Here is an 18677-nt window from a genome sequence, read left to right on the forward strand (position 1 = left end):
AAGAAATACAAAAGGTTAAAGATAAGGAAAAAATCGCAGCAAAACATTCGAATAACGAATTTTGATTTTTTTCTTTTTAAAATGTACAGATTTAAAAAGTATAAATTATGTGATATATTTATGCCTAAAGATAATTCTCATTTTTATTAGGAAAAAAAGTGTAGGTGAATATTTGTTTTTCACAGAGCAATTTTTTTTTTGCACGTGCTCACTAAATTCATGTGAATAATTCCGAATTTTACAGAATATTAAGTACACCCTCGATTGTGTTATTTCAATTTTGGTTATTTATGAATACAACGTGCATTCATTCCTAGGTTTTCCTTCTTTCTAAGCATTATTATGTTGTAAATCTAACACAAAGGCTCGTGATTACGCTGGTTTTAATTATTAGATGTGAACTGCATGACGAATTTGATTATAAAACTAAAAGTGTGCGTAGATAAATTTGCATTCCTCAAAATGTTACTTTTCTCCAATCATTTGGAAGTTATCACAAGCCAAAATTGATGAATCGTTGGATTGCTATGACATAATGCATATTAATAATTTGGGAAAATGTCACCATTATTCAATGAGTTAAAATGTGATTCCTCCTGTTCAACAATGATGTTTTAACATTATTTCGTATTTAAAAATACATTCAAAATATGCAATTACCTTTTATTATTAATAATAAAAAGCGAGAAATAATTTAATAGTAGTTTTAGTGCCTGAGTCGATAATTAATATTACTATATATACACAACGATAATACAGTAATGTGTCACGAGCAATTTTATAATAATAGGTTCTTTGTAATTAAAATATGAATTTCTCTCTTTCAGGCGCATCTGCTCGTGCACGTCATCTTACCTCAGATTTGATGGGTTTTTTTTCTTTACGCCAGTTGGACTGTTGAGAAAAATAATAATTTTTAATCATTCAAATGCAGATTTCAAACAAATCTATCAAGCGTGGTAATTGACACCCAACGTTTTTGGACGAGCATTGTGTATCTATGTGATTGACAGCCAATGTGAATTTTATTTTGGCAGCGAATCCATTTGGGGTCGTGAGGCAGGATTGCCTCGCACGCGATTGGTTGCAAAAGTTTGCCTGGCTCCCCATGCTCACTTGCGATTGGCCGCTGAGTGGAGCCCCGCCCTATTCTTGAAAAAAAAGTGCCGCACCAGAAGTTAGAATCAATCAGAGGCGACTCGACCTGCAGAGAGACAACGATGGCGGCTCGGGGAAGCTCCACACAGCGTTCCTTCGTCTTCTAAGTTGTGGATTACTTTTCGGGGCTCTTTTCTTTTATTTAACGAGTCGCCGCGGTGTGGACCGACTGGGTGCTTGTCTCCCTTCCCGACATGAGTGAGAGGAGGCGATCGGCCGCCGCTCTGAGCTCGCGAGCCCACGCTTTCTCCGTGGAAGCCCTCATTGGCTCCAGCAAGAAGAGGAAGCTCCGGGCCGCCGCCGCCGCTGTCGCCGCAGCAGCAGCCGCTGCAGCTGCCGCTCCCGGCTGGGACCACCACAGGGACGCCGACGACCTCGACTTGGCCGCCGTAGTGGACCCTGACGACCCGGCAAACTGCCTCGATATGGACCCAGGTCAGTGCGCATGCTCAAAACATTCACGCAACTTTTTGATTTGGAATTAAAGACCAGCCGTGTAATGAATTGCCCATGGACAAACTTTTTGACTTGAACATGAACGCATCACGGGTCCCAAGTGCACGTCCAACCCAGAAAATAGGACCTTTCGCTTTTTTTAAAAACAGATTTTAATTATATTTTCATGACTATTGTTTGTTTTTTAACACGTAGTGTACGTACTATTCAATTGATTTTTTTTATTTGAATTCAAATTTGTAACCTCAAAATACACTTTTTAAATTTGACATGCGCATTCTTTTTACGTCATCAGCCGATTACAAATTTCAAGAAAACTTTAGCATGATGTCCAACAGTTGTGAAATAATTTGTTGAATGAAATTGAATGTTATTGTTAAGTGAGACATGACGGATCGCGTGCATGACCCACAAATTGACAGTTTGACGGCAGGCACACGGCAGTGCGCACGTCAAAAAAACACGTCAATTTTGCCCAAAGATAAGTGTACATTATTGACGTAATGTTATATCATAATGAGCTCAAACATGAACTCCAATTCATCTGTGCATTCCCCGTAATAATATTATGCAATATGAACATAATTAAAATCGTAGTAATTCCCAACTCTTTGAAATGACACACTGGCATTCAATCCACTTAAATTCCCCTACGAGGAAAAATATCGAATTAAGACATCAAAAAATGGCAATACGTTTTTTAAGGAAGGTAAATCTTAAAAATCAATGACGAAGCAAGAATCCAAATATCTTAAGATTTAAAGCAAAAACTTGTGCAAAATGAAAACATGAAGAGATAAAATCAAGGAAAATGAAGTGTTTTGGGTACAAATTGTGAATTAAAACGAATAGGAAATGTTTTAACTTTAAAAAAAAAAGTTCTACAACTTCATTGTTGTTTATCAATATAATACTGTGAACTGGACAACAAGCTACAGTTGGAGGGATTTTAATATGGTGTTATCCAATATTTTATGTGATGTTTTTCCCCCTTATCTAAGTGACTCTTACAAAGAATGATTTGAATTTAAAAGTAAACAATCACTAATGCACGTGTTCAAAGTAAATTTGAAATCATGTGACTAAAAGTTGACGTCTTTGTGACGTGTTGCTTTCGTTGCGTTCACAAAAAGTTGGGAGTCGGATCACCTGCTTTCAGCGGCCCTCTGAACTTCCCGCAGCCGGGCCGCAGAGTCTTGTCCTCGGCTTCCTCTCCAGCGCAGCTCGGTCTCCCTTGGCTACCGCCGGTGCGCACACAAAGCATCAAAAACACTCAATATAACATTGACTTCACTGGCCCATTACAAAAAAAACTTCATAACTAATTATGTAGCGTAGATAACAAATTATTGAATGTTTTTTGTATTTTCAGTCTTTTGACACGACGTTAAAGAAACACTAAAACGACGCCCAATTTCGCCAAAGAAACAAAAAAATGCCAAACATATTTCATCAAATGTAACATAGTTTATACACATTTAAATAACTCTACCCATTTTTTTTCTCAAATGTGCAGTCAGGACAACAATAAAAGATGGGAATCCATCAAAAAGACGTGAAAAAATCTGGGTGATTTTTCAAGAAATAACTATTAAACACCAAACTACACCAATAAAAGTTGTCATAATATTTAAATTTTCCCCCAAATGCCTAATCTGACACCGAATGATTTTTAAACAAAGTCTATAAAATTCCAAAATACAATCGAAACCAAATGTGAGCTTTAGGCGTACAAAAACGGGAAAAATAAGTCTGATGGTGACCCTCATGGGGGACCCCTCAGGTTGGGGGTCCTTGCTAATGAAGTGTGCGTGTGTACGTGTGCTTCATGTGTGTGTTTGCTTGTGAGCGTGCGTGTGTGTGTTGACAGCTCCTGTTTGGCCTCATCTGCTTTTTTTCCTTCTCTAAGGAATTCCTGTCAAGCTTGCTCCATCTTTTTAGCGCTACAAATTCCAATTTTTCCTCCAGAAAAGCTAACTCGGCCTCGCATCTAGCAACATTGCCTCTAATTTTCGTTTTTTGCTTGACCCTTTCTTCTTTCGAGTGTTACAGTCCAAATTCTGTCTCAAGAAAAGCAAGGTCATCCCAACATTGTCTGTTTTTGCTCAATTCAGCCTCACACCGTTTTGTTTTTAATTTTTAAAAACATTTGATATTGCACCACAAAACCATTAGGCAAAAATTATCTCTAAATCAAGGTTGAATTAACCATCCAAATAAATTAATTTTGTCACAACTATTGCAAATGATACATTTTGCTGCTAAAATGTCCAAGAGACTGAAATTAAATAGTTTAGCCAGTTCATGTGACGTTAGGGGGCATTTTTACACACTTATGTTCCACAATTATAGATTTGATCTTTTATTGTCATTGCAAAAATAGCAGTGATCTAGGGGCATACGATTTTAAATAAGCGTGAAAATAAATTGGTGTGTTGGGTCAAATGTCCAAATATATTCAACAATTCTATTTCCCAATATAGTATTCATATTATTTGATTGTGCACTCATGCAGTTACCGATTTTTTCCAATTGGATATTTTTTGACATGGTAGATTTTTTTTTTTTTAACATTTATAGTTTATTATAGAGACCGTGACCTTGAAGTTTCCGCAATCATTGATCTTGAAGTTATACATAGTCATTTTATACATATGTGAAAAGGATAAATTGACAAATGACAAACTATACGGTGTAATACGGTAATTGATTTCGTTTTTGGAGGCCATATTTCCACACGTGTGTGTTCGTACGTGGGTGCAACGTGCTGGCTTCGAAATTGACCTTTTTCTGCTTTTTAATAATCCGTGGCCTCACGTACGCCATGCGCACGCCACCCCGAATAAAAGTCTCTTCAACCGCTTGCAGAATCTGAGGCGAGTCCCGGCTCGGACGCCTCCGACCTGGCCGAGAGGACGTCGTGTTCATTCGGCGCGGCCGCTTGCGAGTTGCCGGCAGCCCCCGGCGGAGCCGCTGCGGGAGTGCCGTGCGAGGCCTCTTCGCTTCCGGGATCTGCCTCTGCCTCGGCGTCGGCGTCGGCCTGCTCGTCCATGGACGAGATCCACGTGGAGCTGCAGTGCGCCGATCTGTGGAAGAGATTCCACGACATCGGGACCGAGATGATCATCACCAAAGCCGGCAGGTAAGCAAACAAAATGACCTTGCTAACATTCCCGTATGCTAACATTACCGTAAGCTAACAATCCCATATGTTAACACTGCTCCTTATGATAGAAGAACATGTACAAAAATCATATCGTATAGGGTTTTTTACGTTAATAATTTTTTAGAATTTGCATTTTTATACGTGATGCATTTGTCTTTTGATATCCTTTTTAGAAGTATTTTATCCCTCAAAGTGTACATTGGTGGTTTATTTTAGAATGCGATTAAAATTTGAAGGGCTCCGGGGCCGACTCGTCCTCCTACTCATGCCCGCCCGAGAGACACCTTTCCCGGCCAAGTGCATCCTCCCGACGGCTCACCCCCAGCACCGAAAAATTGATATTCATTTTGACATTTTTCTCATATCTTTACATTTGTTTTAGCAAAATGTGGAAAGTATTCTGGTCATTCATGTATAGACGCGAATGAATGACGTTTTTTTCTGTTAATTCTATAGATGTTATTGTCTTATATTGGACATTTAAGACGACCTGACTTGTAGCAATGGCCACAACCTTTTATATATAAAAAAAATAAAAAAAGAAGACTTTTTAATGAGCGGATGTGATTTAAAAAAAAAAAAGAAAATATCTTATTTTTCTTCAAATCTCATGTGCAAGGCGTTTTTCCTCCCTCCGGAATGCCTCATAAAGTGACCCCTGACTGTGACATTTGATTTCTCTCACATTTCTCTCTCGTGCGAGTTTTCTTTCTTTCTTGATGACCTTCCATTTGGCTTTGCCTCATTAAATTTTTTACTATGGTTTTGATGCCTTTCCATCTTTTTTTGTCCAAGTCACCGTAAGAACGGAAAGATCCGCACTCATTTTTAATTTTTCAAACATGGGGCGAACGCCGTAAAAGCGCGGCCAGTCGGAATCCAGCTGGGGTGACGTCATGGTGGAATTTTAATGAACTCTCCGGCGCTCGTGAGATCATTTCGACATCTCCGCTTGGTTCTTTCCCTCTCCCACCAAATCTCAACATAAGCGCCAATTATTATATAAGAAAATCCATCATAGCAAAGCCCCCGTGACGCCAAGGAGGGAGAAAATGTAGCACACCTGTAAATCCCACCACGCTATTTTGACTTCATCCGACAAAATGAGCCTGCATTTATGAATTAATTCCCGTTTAAAATAGATTGGACGCCGATGGCCGTGATTGGCACTGAAATATGACCATTCACTGCCAGCTTTCCCAGTTACGAAGCCAACGATGACATTGGGAAACACGATTTTTGTTGAGTTGGGTTATAATTCATCTTAAAGTGCAGAATGGAAACTTTTTTCCACTTTTTGACACGTTTAGTTAAGAAATTTGCATGATTGGAAAAAAAAATTCAACTCTAGAAATGAAAAAAATGAGTTGATGTGTTAAAAAATCAAATAAGTGCAATTTTGGAATGCCCATGCCAACGTGAGGTTTACTTTGCATAAATATAATTCAACTGATTATTTTTATTAAAAAAAAAAAAATCTAATTAGCAACCTTGATTTTTCTTTTTCCCTGATTCCTCAGGAGGATGTTTCCCGCCATGCGAGTGAAGATCGCCGGCCTGGACCCTCATCAGCAGTACTACATCGCCATGGACATCGTACCCGTGGACAACAAAAGATACCGGTGAGTGACACATTCAACAGTCAACTCCTTCCACAAAATCTGAATTTGGGAATTGTTTTCCAGACATATTTTCGCTCCTTAACTTTGACCATTTTGAACAACCTTGTCTTGGCAACCCCAATTTTTTTCACCTTTCTCAGAAAACACCATTCTAAACCATAACAAAAAAAAAATCTCCCTATAACTTCCCTTTTTTGGGAGTCCAACTACTCCTTTTTGTCTTTGGTTTCTGTGTCAAGAATAACATGCCAAATTACTTTAAAAAAAAATAAAAATAAAAATACGCTACTTTTAAAATATTGTTAGTCTTTTGGTAGATTTTTATATTTATTGAAAGTGCTTTACACTGGAGCAAAGCCATTTTAATATATAGATATATATACATACATATATCTATACATATATATATATATATATATATATATATATATATATATATATACATATATACATGTATCTATACATATACATGCATATATCTATACATATATACAAACATATATCTATACATATATACATACATGCATATATCTATACATATATACATACATGCATATATCTATACATATATACATACATACATATATCTATACATATATACATACATGTATACATACATACACATATATACATATATATACATACATATATATATATATATATATATATATATATATATATAAATAAAATGCTAGAGGCTAAGCGAGAAAAAAAAATCAAACTTACCTTATTTTTGAAAGAGTACGATGTTTAATTACCAAAAAAATGACGCTATTCTTCCAATCAAACTCTTTACTAATGAAATGATCTCTGTACAGTTTAGTTGAGACAAAAGTTTTATTTTTCTTAAAGACTAAACACAGTTTTTTTCTATGCTTTTGTCCATCCTAGATTTATAATTAGTGTTTGAACCCTTTAATACTGAAACAAAATGTGCAAAACATGCTTTCCTTTCAAAGACAACGTCAAAGTCCAACTGGGAAAACATTGTCGTCCAATCGTATTCACACGCACGCTAGCGTTAGCTCCATCCAATCGAGTTCCTGAGATTAATCTCAATTTGGCACCGTTTGCCGAGCGACTGCCACCTCAAGGGTTTTTTCGCCGGCTCGGTCCCGTCGCTCGCGTGGGCCGGCGAGGCGACGGCGTGACGGATCGCTCCGGGAACTCGACGTGACGGACGCTTTTTTGGCTGAAGTCGGAGCCAAAATCGAGGGCTGGGATTGAAATATATTCATCGTATCCAGGCGCAGCCTGAGACAAATAACTCCACGAGGACCGTTAAAAAAATGAATTTGCAATTGTGAAACTACAGAGAAAAAGTAGAAGGAATACGTACCAGTATATGACTTTTTCAACTCTGTCTTCATGGGCGGATTTTCCGTGTAAACGTGGCGCCGCCAAACGCCACGTTGACGCTCATTTCTAGCGTTTTTAATTTAAAGATCTTCAAAAATAATTCTCCAAGAGTCAGCGTCTTTCCCCGTAACCTCATTGTCGTTATTCTTGCCTTTTAATGACAACAATTAAAAGTGTTGACAGATGTAAAACTATTTGCAGGAGTCGTTGACGTCCCTCGTCCCTCTAATCCAACGGAGAAATATGTCTTGCCTCATATTTCGGAGAACGCCAGCATTTGCTAGCTACGTGACTTTTTTTTTTTTTTTTAAATGTAGGTTTTATTTTTCATCGCCAAAGAAGCCTCAGAAAAAATATGGCCGAAAAGGCGTGTATTATGTATTTATTTTTTTAAATAAGCCTTTTAATTGTTAGCAAACACGCCAGGGCGTCAACGCAATTGCCGAAAATAAATGCAAATGAAGGCCCTCTAGTGGTTAAATATGAATAAAAGAAAGAAAAAGCTTCTCCTGCTAAGGCCGATTTGAACTTTTTATTGTTTTTAACAGTCACGTTTTCTGCATGGAAATAAGAGAGCGCATTGAACATGAGAGGAAGTTGTAAAAGCATTTAGAAGGGGAAAAACAACCATCTGTTAACACTAAACGTTAATGGCTAATAAGTAGCCCTTGTGTGTGTGTGTGTGTGTGTGTGTTGGCCAACCAGAGCAAACAAACGTGAAATTAGCTAAGCCTCATAAAAGGACAGTGTCTTGTTCAATAGAGATCAGAATAGAGAAATGATGACGCTCATTGTTAAAAAAGAAAACATCTTTTAGGACTTGAAAGCCAAAGACACGCTCCATTCTGCTCAATGTGTCGCCGCGACTGCTTCCATTAGCAAACGTGCCGTCCACTTTGTCAAACTCTTTTTGATTGGCGGGTCACGCCAGTTCACTTTTGGCCCAAAAAGTTCACTTATTTGCTGACATTGACGATGCGAGACAACCAATCCATTTTGACCGGGTGAATAAATGTTCGTTCGTTCGCCCGTCCCGGTCAAAATGGATTGGACGTCGAGTGCCGTCAATGGCTCTGAAAAATCAGCATCCAGTTTAAGTGAATTAGACATCTATCATTGTTAATGGCTTCCAGGTGACTTTTGGTAAATTTAGGATCGTTTCTTTTTGAGGAACTTTCCAGAATACTGCTTATTCATTTGAATTGAATTGAATGCTTTTGTTGTCATTATCCAAGTATAATAAGATTTAAAGCTTTCACCAAAATAGTGCACAAATAAGAACAGACAGACAAATAAATAATCAATAAATAAATGGATAAATAAGTAGTCCAAGTGTGGTCTTGTTCTGTCTGAAGTCCAGGATGAGTTCTATGGTTTTGGAGACGTTCAGCGCCATATCAAACTACTCGCTGAGTCTATGGACGCAACAACAAACAAACAAGCAAACACATAGAAAATCAATGTATAGTAATGAGAAATAAATAATCACTAAATAGTAATAGATAAATAAGTGGTCAACATAATAAGTAATGAGTCTAAATTAGGTTCTATGAATCCCATTTGTTGGTCCCTGCTAAATTTGCGGTATTTCCATGTGACTTTCTGTCGGTTTTGGGGCATTTTAAGGTTCTTTAACTTGTTGACTGCCACGGAAGCCCTGTTTTGACAACAGGGAGCCAATGACCGAACTACAAATCGTGATTTTTTTCTTCTTCTTCTTCTCCCCACCCCCCAGGTACGTGTACCACAGCTCCAAGTGGATGGTGGCGGGCAACGCCGACTCCCCGGTGCCACCGAGGGTCTACATCCACCCGGATTCGCTGGCCTCGGGCGACACGTGGATGCGGCAGGTGGTCAGCTTCGACAAGCTCAAGCTCACCAACAACGAGCTGGACGACCAGGGACACGTAAGTCATGCACTCGCGCCACGATTGGTCGCTCATGTGCGTCCGTCTTGAAGCGGAATTCATTCCATGAATAGGAATTGCATTCATACTATTTAACTTTATCCAACTATTCAATGTCATCCAATCCCGATCAAAGGATTTCATTGAACACCATTTTTTTTTTCTCCATTCAATGCCATCTTTACACGTGAGTCTTTTTCCCGCAACCTCTTGGAATTTTCATCCCGATAATCGAAATCGTGCCTTTTCCCGCAACGACTTTCGCCCGCCTCGCGACGGGCCCGACCTGCCTCGCCGTCCGGTGGGGACATCAGCGCCGCCACCTGTTGCTTTTGGCGCTAACTTCACAGCCTTTGGTTGCTTTTGTTGCATTAGCGCCGCCAACGCCGTTCCGTCGACTTGGACTTTTTTTTTGGCGGGTCCAGCTGCGACATGAAAAGGCAAACATCTCTCGCGAGGCTTAAGTGCCTTTGAGTGCGAACAACGGCGAGCTGTCGTCCTCTGGCTGATCCACCGCTTGCTACATGTGCGCCCGACACCCCCCCCCCTTCGCCAGCTGTGACAAATATGTTCGCTAAAAGATGACAGTCGGTACAATCGTGCGAGCTTCAGGACGTTTTGGGACTCAGCCACCTGTTGCCGGAATTTTGGGAATGAAAGGTCGCCACGGACCGTTCCGATCCATTCGCCGAATTTGAAACCACAGTCCGCCCAGACATCGGACTTACCGATCAACATTTTACGATGGCGTCGAAGTGATGTGTGTCATATCGCGTGCCCTTCCCGTTCAATCTGGACATTGATCTCCGTCAAAGGGAACATTTTGTTTTGTATCTGAACATGGTTTTTGATTTAGCTGGAAAAAAGAATCAAGAATCCAATTTGGGCTCCACCCTGCCGTCCTCGTAGGATAATTTATCCGCGTCCTTGGCGTTATGTTCCGCTTATTATCCATCACTTGATGTTCTTTTGCCTCTGACAAGTCCATTGTTTTTAGTGGAGATGAAACCTAAAAAATTGGGTTGCACTCAAAATGTCGTACACGCTGCTCTCCTACTTCGTGACATTCTTTGCTCTTTTCCTCCCACAGATGATGTGTGGTGACATCGCTTTTGTTTAAAAACCCCAAAAACTGAAAAACGGATAATGCTGGATCAATAATAAATATCTGGTCGTCTCATAGAAATGAATATATTTCCAGATACTATTTCGCTTAAAGCGGTTTCGACCCTGTCATTAGTTTTAAGTTCACCCAAACTTAAATAATCCGCGTCTTTGTAACATGACTTTGAGGCTTGACAAAGTCATTGTTTTGTGTTTAGTTAAGAAGTGAAAAAAAAATGGTTGTTTTCCTTTCGGATTTGATGGAGAAAAACCTTCCGCAGATCGTCTATCACTTCATCTTGTGTTCTTTTCACATCGGTGGAAATTTGCCATGTTAACGATCCCGTACAGTTCGTACTTGACTTTGGCGCCCGCTTTACTAGGATTACTAACAATTCTTTCTTTGTGTTTCCCCTTAATCCTTCACGTCATGTCGGTTTTTGTTTTGGTCAATTGTTTGTCTCTGTCCCTCCAAAAAAAAGCTCTGCATCGATTTGTTGAAAACCAATAAAGCAATAGATGTTCAATCCGTATAGAAAAATTCCAACACATCAACTTTGGCTGGCTCTAGAGGTGACTGTGTAGTTCCCTTAAAAAAAGAGTGCTAAATTAGCCAAAGCACCTTCTCTCTCCATACCTGGAACTCAATAGCAATTAGCATACGTCAACTCCCATCTGTGAACCTCTTGGCCAATCATCTTAAAGCCTGGCTATTAAACGAACAAAATCACGACCACAACGCTGTCTAAAACTGTGCTAAGTGTCTCTTGTATGTGTTTATCTTCAACCCACACAAAGGACTAAAGTTGGAAATTAGCCCTTGGCTACAAACTTATATATTTACATATGCATGTTCATATGTGCTGTCCTTAATTGAATAAATCAAACTCAATAAATTGGGAAGGCGGTGAAGGGTTCAACGTCATTAGCGTCGGCCAATGGTTCGGCAAGGATGTTGTCCCAGCCGACGTTGACCCCGTTTGTGGCCGTTTCCCCCGCAGATTATCCTTCACTCTATGCACAAGTACCAGCCCCGCGTTCACGTCATCCGCAAGGACTTCAGCAGCGAGTTGTCGCCCAATAAACCGGTTCCGGCTGGCGAAGGCGTCAAGACCTTCAGCTTTCCCGAGACCGTCTTCACCACCGTCACCGCTTACCAGAACCAGCAGGTAGCGCTCGCCCGCTCCCCCCGTCCTTCTACCTTTTGGGATTTATATTTATTTATTTGTATTTTTTCCTCCCCAGATCACCCGACTAAAGATCGACCGCAACCCGTTCGCTAAAGGTTTTCGGGACTCTGGCCGAAACAGGTGCAGCAATTTTACTTTTCGTTTTTTCCATTTTCTACGTTGACGGGAAAGTTAGCTTCTGTTTGTTAGCGGCGCGGTTCAAAGGTGAATATAAATCCTGCTTCATAAGTTGAAATTTGTAAGAAATGACAGCTCGAAAGCGCGACCGTCGGCTTCTGTTGTTCTTGTCCTCGCATCGGCGGTGACATCACGACTCCCCCGTTTTCCTTCTCGCTTTGCAGAAACGGGGGGCCGGCGGGGCGTCGGGAACATGAAAGCGGCCCCCGGCCCGCATCTGGTCCGCATTATTGTCGGGCCAGATATCCGAAACATCTTTTTTCGCTTTTCAAACAATAGACCTCGTGATTTATGCCCCGCCGTTAAAAGGAAAAACAGCAACACATTGCGCGCTTACGGAAGATGTTCCAAATGAAAGCAAGAGATCTCTTTTTCTGTTCATGTTGACACCTCCAGTGATGTCACAAACGCGTGGAAATCTGAACTTGACGTAACCCGCGTCCGGGACACGGCAAACTTTGCAAGTGACGAATGGGGCTAATTTATAATTTGTTTGATTCCCGTCGACGCGTCAAATCGAAGAAAGCGCTCGCCTGACAATGAAATCTACGTCGGAATATTTCATGTGGCTCCAAAAAAGACTTTGTGTTCAGATCAAATTCAATCAATCATAATGTTAAAAGCGTGTCTATCGCAAGACGGAAAGAAGGGAGCATTATTTTCACATTAAAATCTCAAAGTAATGTTACCAATAATGGAACATGACTTTTAGTGTGAAATGGAGTTGCAAAAAACACGACCTTGATTTAAAACGAACTTGGAAAGAAAAAAATGGCAACAAAAAGTGAAGTTTAAATGCTAAATAATGGGGAAACGTCATTTAATGCAGTCACAACAATTCAATATCCAAATATTTGGTTTAAAGCCGACTGTTTCCAAGTTGAGGTCGACTTCAAATGTCAGAATTAATATTGAAGTTATAGTGCAAATGAAGCAATTGGGACATTGGGCGTCAAAAGTACGTTCAAATTTGTCTTCAACGCCAAATGTTTCTGCGTTTCTGGCTTTTCCCGGACAATCGGAACCATTTAATTCCCGTACGCAATTTATTTGCTAAGTGTCGGCGCCGAAGCCAATTAGCCGAAGCGCTAACTCCGGACAGGAAATGTTGACTCTAAAACAACTGGACTGGGAGTTTGCTGGGCGTAAATCACGGCGATGGCCGGGTTTGCTGCAGATTTATACGTGCCGTAAAACACGGCGTCTCTCTTTTTAACAGCTCCGGTTTCCTGCGAGCGGGACTCTCGCTTTCCCCCGACGCGTGAGACTCTTCCGCTGCTCATAGCTCATCTTCGCAATAGCTTTTTACTTTACGGCCTACATTTCCTCTCCGGTTTCCTTTCCGCGTTACGTGTCCGCCATCTTGATTTAGGGATGGGCAACCAGTGGTTCTCGAGCTGCACATGGCTCCCCAAGGTACTTTCAATTTGATCTTACTCGCAATTCTGCCATTATTTAGATTTTCGCCGGACATTTTTGAGACTTGGCGGAGTTCTCAAGCCGGAAAGGAGTGAGTTGGAATTTTATAAACGGGTCGTTATGTCTTCCAGATAGGCTGACAAAATTAATCTGTTAATGAATTGACAGCTTTTACAATCGTGCTGATTGATGGATAATTTTTGGACATTCAAATTTGTAAAAATCTTTGGCACTTATTGATTTAAATAGGGGAATCACGGGAAATATTCCCTATACGCCTGTAATCTTTATTTGAACAACATTTACTGTCTCGGGCTGGACTAATGTTTTGTCTGATGCGGTTCAGGACGGGTTTGGAGGCCATCATGGAGACGTACGCTTTCTGGAGGCCTCCGGTGAGGACGCTCACCTTTGAAGACTTCACCCATATGCAGAAGCAGCAGGGTGAGTCCACTCTGATTGCATTTCCTGATTTATTTGTACTGCTTCAATGCTTCTTATGGGGGGGGCAATTGAAACCAATAGGCCAGTTTTTAAAATTTTAGTCCTAGGGTGAAACTATCATGTATTCAATCATTTGTATGGTTCTGCTGTAAATGTTAGAATTATTTCCGCAAATTTAAATGACTGCGTAAATACCAGACCAACTGCGCCTCAACATAATAAAAAAAAAATGTCCTCACCGCAAAGTATACCAAAAAAAGGGCTGATTGGCACTTTAGTGCTCAATTTTTTAGGAAACTCTGAAGATCAATTTACTTAATCGTGTTTACAAAAAATACTTACATTTCTTAGGTTCTCTTTTTGGAATGATGTAGCCATCCCCCCTGCCCCCCTCCCCCGCCCACACCCTTAAATAATAGTTCCCCTTTTAAAGCAAAATTATGACATCATGAAAACCTTGTAAAATGTCGAGGGAGGTCCCAATTCTCCCGGTTTCCACCGAGATTCGGCCTCCGACCCGGCCCGGGGAAGCCGGGTCGCCTGACGTCGCGGTGGGACTACGTGTTTGTTATCGTTAAACCGTGAACTCGGAGTGTGAACACCATTTTCCCCCCCAAGAATCCCCCAAGTCCTTGGAAGCCATGGAAAACATGACTTCACATATATTTCACGCGTATGCCTTTCCCCCCACGGTGAACCCCGTTTCTTATCGAAGGCATATGGCGCGTGCGATAGATTTGATTGGAGCCGGTCCTCGGCTAGCACAAGCTAACATATCAGGCTACGTCTTCATTCAATGTCTTTTTTTCAGACCAGATTTAAAAAGCACTGGTCACCAAAGAAATTGTTGTAATATGGCGTGCCGGATTAGAAAGTGGATTAGTTATTATTTTTGTTGTATTTATAAATTGATTTGATTTTATTCTACTTGGATCGATGAATTAAAATAAACTACAAATGACCCCTATTGACCCACTTCAACGACTACTATTTGACGACCACCTCAAAGGACTGCAAATTGTAAAATGTTGGAATACTTCAATATTGGACCTTATAACCTGCGATAACATTGGTCACTTGACTGTGGTCGCCGTAACGCCCCAACAAAAAAAGTCCTTAAGCAAAAGAAGAAATCATCCACCGGGTGCATGGTTGAGTTTGGGCAAAAATAAAAGATTCCAACGGCGCCTTAAAGTCCCAAAAATGACAAGCTAAGCTGTTGTTAGCTCAATTGGGAATATCTCCTTTGGACTTGGGACTACTGCTTAATGGAGAAGCAGTCAATCGGAATGTATTTTGGGAATGAGCGACGGATTTGGACAGCGTCACTCAAAGGACACCCCCAAAGAAAAGCCTTTGTGGCGAACGGCGAGCTGCATGTTCTGTCGTCCGCCATCCGCCGGGCCGGTCCTGAACATGTGCCCTCCTTTGTGTGTTCAGGCGGCAGCACGGGCACGTCTCCGACCGCCTCCAGCACGGGGACGCCGTCCCCTTCGGGAGCCGCCCACCTCTTGTCCCCCTCCTGCTCGCCGCCCGCCTTCCACCTGGCGCCCAATAGCTTCAACGTGGGCTGCCGCGAGAGCCAGCTGTGCAACCTGGGCCTGTCCGAGTACCCGGCGTGCGCCCGCGGCAACATGGCGGCGCTGCAAGGCTACGGCGGCCTGGCCGACGCTTCTTACGGACGGCTCCAGGCGGCGGGCGGCGCCGTGGCCTCGGCGCAGAACGCCGAAGCCTTCCTGCCGCAGAGGACTCCATCCCTGATGGGCATGCAGGGGGGCTCCCCGGCGGGGGCCCCCGGAGCCGTCTCCGCCGGCAAAATGGATGCCTACGGCGGGCAGCTGGGCTCCTTCCCCGCTTCGCAGCTGCAGTACGTGATGCAGGCGGGCCCCGGCCCCGGCGGGTCCGGCGGCGCCCCGGCCGGCGCCGCCCCCTCCGGCTCGTCCCCGGCCCACGTCTTCGGCGGGGGCCACCACCACGTGCAGCAGGGCTCCTACAACGCCTTCTCGCTGCACAACCCCTACAATTTGTACGGATACAACTTCCCCGCCTCGCCCCGTTTGGCCACCACCCCCGAGAAGCCCCAGGGGGCGCTGCTGTGCTCCTCGGCCCCGGCCGGCGCTTTCGCCGAGCGTCAGTACCTGTCCAACGGCAACATGGACGCCGTTCACATGATCGGCAACGGCGGGGGAGGCGTGGCCCAGCAGCAGGGCGCCGTCGCCTGCGACGGACGCCAGTACGGGACCCCCTCCCAGATGTCCATGCACATGGTGTAGAGACGAAAGGGGGCGGGGCTGGGTGGCGTTGCCCCGAAGCAAATTCAAAAGGCTGTAAACCTTTTTAAAAAAGGATCCTAGCTTGTGAAAAGCGCCCCTTCTTCTTAAAAAGGTCTTTGAGGGGCGTCCTTACTACTATTTAATTGGGATTTTGGGGCGGCGTCAACGTGGTGGAGTCTTGGAAGAGCGCGCCAGGCCATGGAGAAGCAAAGCCATCCCAAACAAACGCCGCTCTGTGTCCAAGCAGGGGGTGCTTCGAGACATTTTGGATTTGCTGAAATCTCGTCACCATTTTGGAGTGGATTACCTATATCTTTTGCTATATGAATATAAATATATATATATATATAAATAATTATATATATGATGGAGATTGCGATCATTAAGCTTAACCGTGTGAGAAGTTAGCATCAGCAATAGCAAAGCAGAGTTGCTCAAGTGTGTTTTTTGTGGTATTTAAGTGCTGAGCAGTACCATCCTTGTTATACAAATGTGTGACATAGCAGAAAAGATTTGTTTTTTTTTGTGTAAATGTAAATAACAAGTGCCAAGCACATAAAAAAAGCTCAATAAACGTTTTAAATCAAGCACACGTCCTTGGACTGCTTTTCATTTGCATTAGCGGTGTGGCCAAAGTTAGCATTGGGAGTGCTAGCGCTAACAAAACAGTTGTTGTTTTTTCACGATTGCTTCGTCATTACATTGTGAACATGTAGTGGTCCTAAAACGGTAAGAAACGTTTTGTTTGCAAAGTGGTCAGTTGAGTTAAAAAGCGTAACGAAGAAGCTCGATTCTTGTTAACTGGCCTCCCCCGCATTCCACTCTGGGCCAATCAGCATCCATTACACGCCTGTTACACGTCCCCCCCCAATCATGTGCATGAAATATCATACGTGGGCCATCATCGGAGCACCATTAGAACCACCTGTTTTTTCCCCTCCAAGCACGAAGGACGCCAAATAATGAGCACGGCGTGGGCACGATTTGATCATTTTGGCCACGCGCCACCGCTTCAGACGTTATTTCCAGCCTTTGTCGATTCATCAACGACACGGCGGGCCTTCCACCATCCATCACAGTTCCTCGAGTGGAAAAGGAACGTCCTCAAAAGCCTTTCATGGTTGCCGACGTGACGGAGACGGATGAGCGGGGCGGGCACACGGCACCCCCCGACGGGGAATTCATTCCGACGTAGTGGTAGCTCGATTGAAGGATCTTGTTGCTGCTGTCGGGATGGCCGCATCCGCAGATCTGCTTCTGATAGTCGCACTTGGGTGTTGTGGTTTTTACCTTTTGGGTGGCCATTTTGAGCGGATGAAAGCTTTAAATGTCATTATACTTGTATAATGACAATAAAAGCATTCAATTCAATTAATGGACTAAACAAAGACCACATGACCTGACTATTTTCAGTCAATTTATAGCAATTTTGACTTTAGTCTCAGTCTGCAGAAGGTCCACATTTTGTGGAATTTCTGTGTGGCTCCAGTTTTTTAGCTAGGTCTACAATGTCTTGTGTGTCTTGCTACTGCAACCAAGAAATTTCCCAAAAATGGGATGAAATAACATTTTAATCTAATCTAGTTTTGACCTTTAATAGCATTATAATTTCCAATTTTTCATTTTTGTTTGTATTTTTTCAAGTAAAAAAAAACAAGATAAGGAAAAACATCATTTAAAAAACAAACGGTTTTAATATTTAAAACAATATTCCGTTTTTAATTACTTTCACTTTTCTATTGATTAGTATTTAAAAATATTCTATTCTCAACTTCACAAAGGAAAATGCAGAGTATCCTCTTTTTAATAAAAAAAATAGTATTAAAAAAAAACGATGTCATTTAATGAACCTATTAAAAGGGTCACTCTGATCCAAAGTCTAATAAATAACGCAACCTATTAAAATGTGCACATTTGTTTTAGAACAAATAAATCAAAAAAACATAAACTACTTCCTTTGACTCGTTTTTCCTGAAATTCATTCTTGTGGTTTGAATAAAAATTCCGTCGCCGCCATTCCTCATGTTTATTTTATTTGGACCAAAAAAACAAGGCTATTTCATCAATTAAAACAAAACAAAAAAACCTTCGCATTTGGCCGCCACTTTTAAGCGTAACAAGCACCAGACTGGCTCTTCTAAGGACCAGATGATTGGCTGCACTTTGTAGCCGCCGGCCTTTTTTATTTTTTTATTTTTTTTTGTAGCTCCTTTTTACCAAGACACGCACACACCAAAGCCTCGGGAGTCAAAGGAGATGTCGGAGATACGGTCCACCCCCAACGGGCAGGTGGTTCTCATTTCCAAAGGCGCCCGCTGAGCGGCCTCCGTGTCCAAATGAGACGGTGGACGCTGTCCCGAGAGGTCCGGCGGATAGTGTGACTGACCGCGCAGGTGACCCGG

At 42.1% G+C, this 18677-nt stretch overlaps 1 protein-coding gene across 1 annotated transcript; it reads left to right on the top strand.

Annotated features, from left to right (window-relative positions):
• The first annotated feature begins 1196 nt into the window (after window positions 1–1196).
• tbx15 (T-box transcription factor 15) lies at window positions 1197–16867 on the top strand. The gene is made up of 8 exons (XM_077617904.1): window positions 1197–1593; window positions 4483–4756; window positions 6301–6402; window positions 9497–9668; window positions 11774–11941; window positions 12018–12082; window positions 13905–14002; window positions 15443–16867. The coding sequence occupies exons 1-8, from the start codon at window positions 1353–1355 to the stop codon at window positions 16273–16275; spliced, it is 1953 nt and encodes a 650-aa protein (XP_077474030.1). The 5' UTR covers window positions 1197–1352; the 3' UTR covers window positions 16276–16867.
• Window positions 16868–18677: the final 1810 nt, after the last annotated feature.

This window comes from Stigmatopora argus, chromosome 13, assembly GCF_051989625.1.
Source record: "Stigmatopora argus isolate UIUO_Sarg chromosome 13, RoL_Sarg_1.0, whole genome shotgun sequence".
Classification (NCBI taxonomy): Eukaryota; Metazoa; Chordata; class Actinopteri; order Syngnathiformes; family Syngnathidae; genus Stigmatopora; species Stigmatopora argus.

Coding starts and splice junctions, on each gene's coding strand:
- tbx15 (XM_077617904.1), top strand. CDS start 1,353: ATGAGTGAGAGGAGGCGATCGGCCGCCGCTCTGAGCTCGCGAGCCCAC. Junction 4,757..6,300: donor ATCATCACCAAAGCCGGCAG/GTAAGCAAACAA, acceptor CTGATTCCTCAG/GAGGATGTTTCCCGCCATGC. Junction 6,403..9,496: donor GTGGACAACAAAAGATACCG/GTGAGTGACACA, acceptor CCCACCCCCCAG/GTACGTGTACCACAGCTCCA.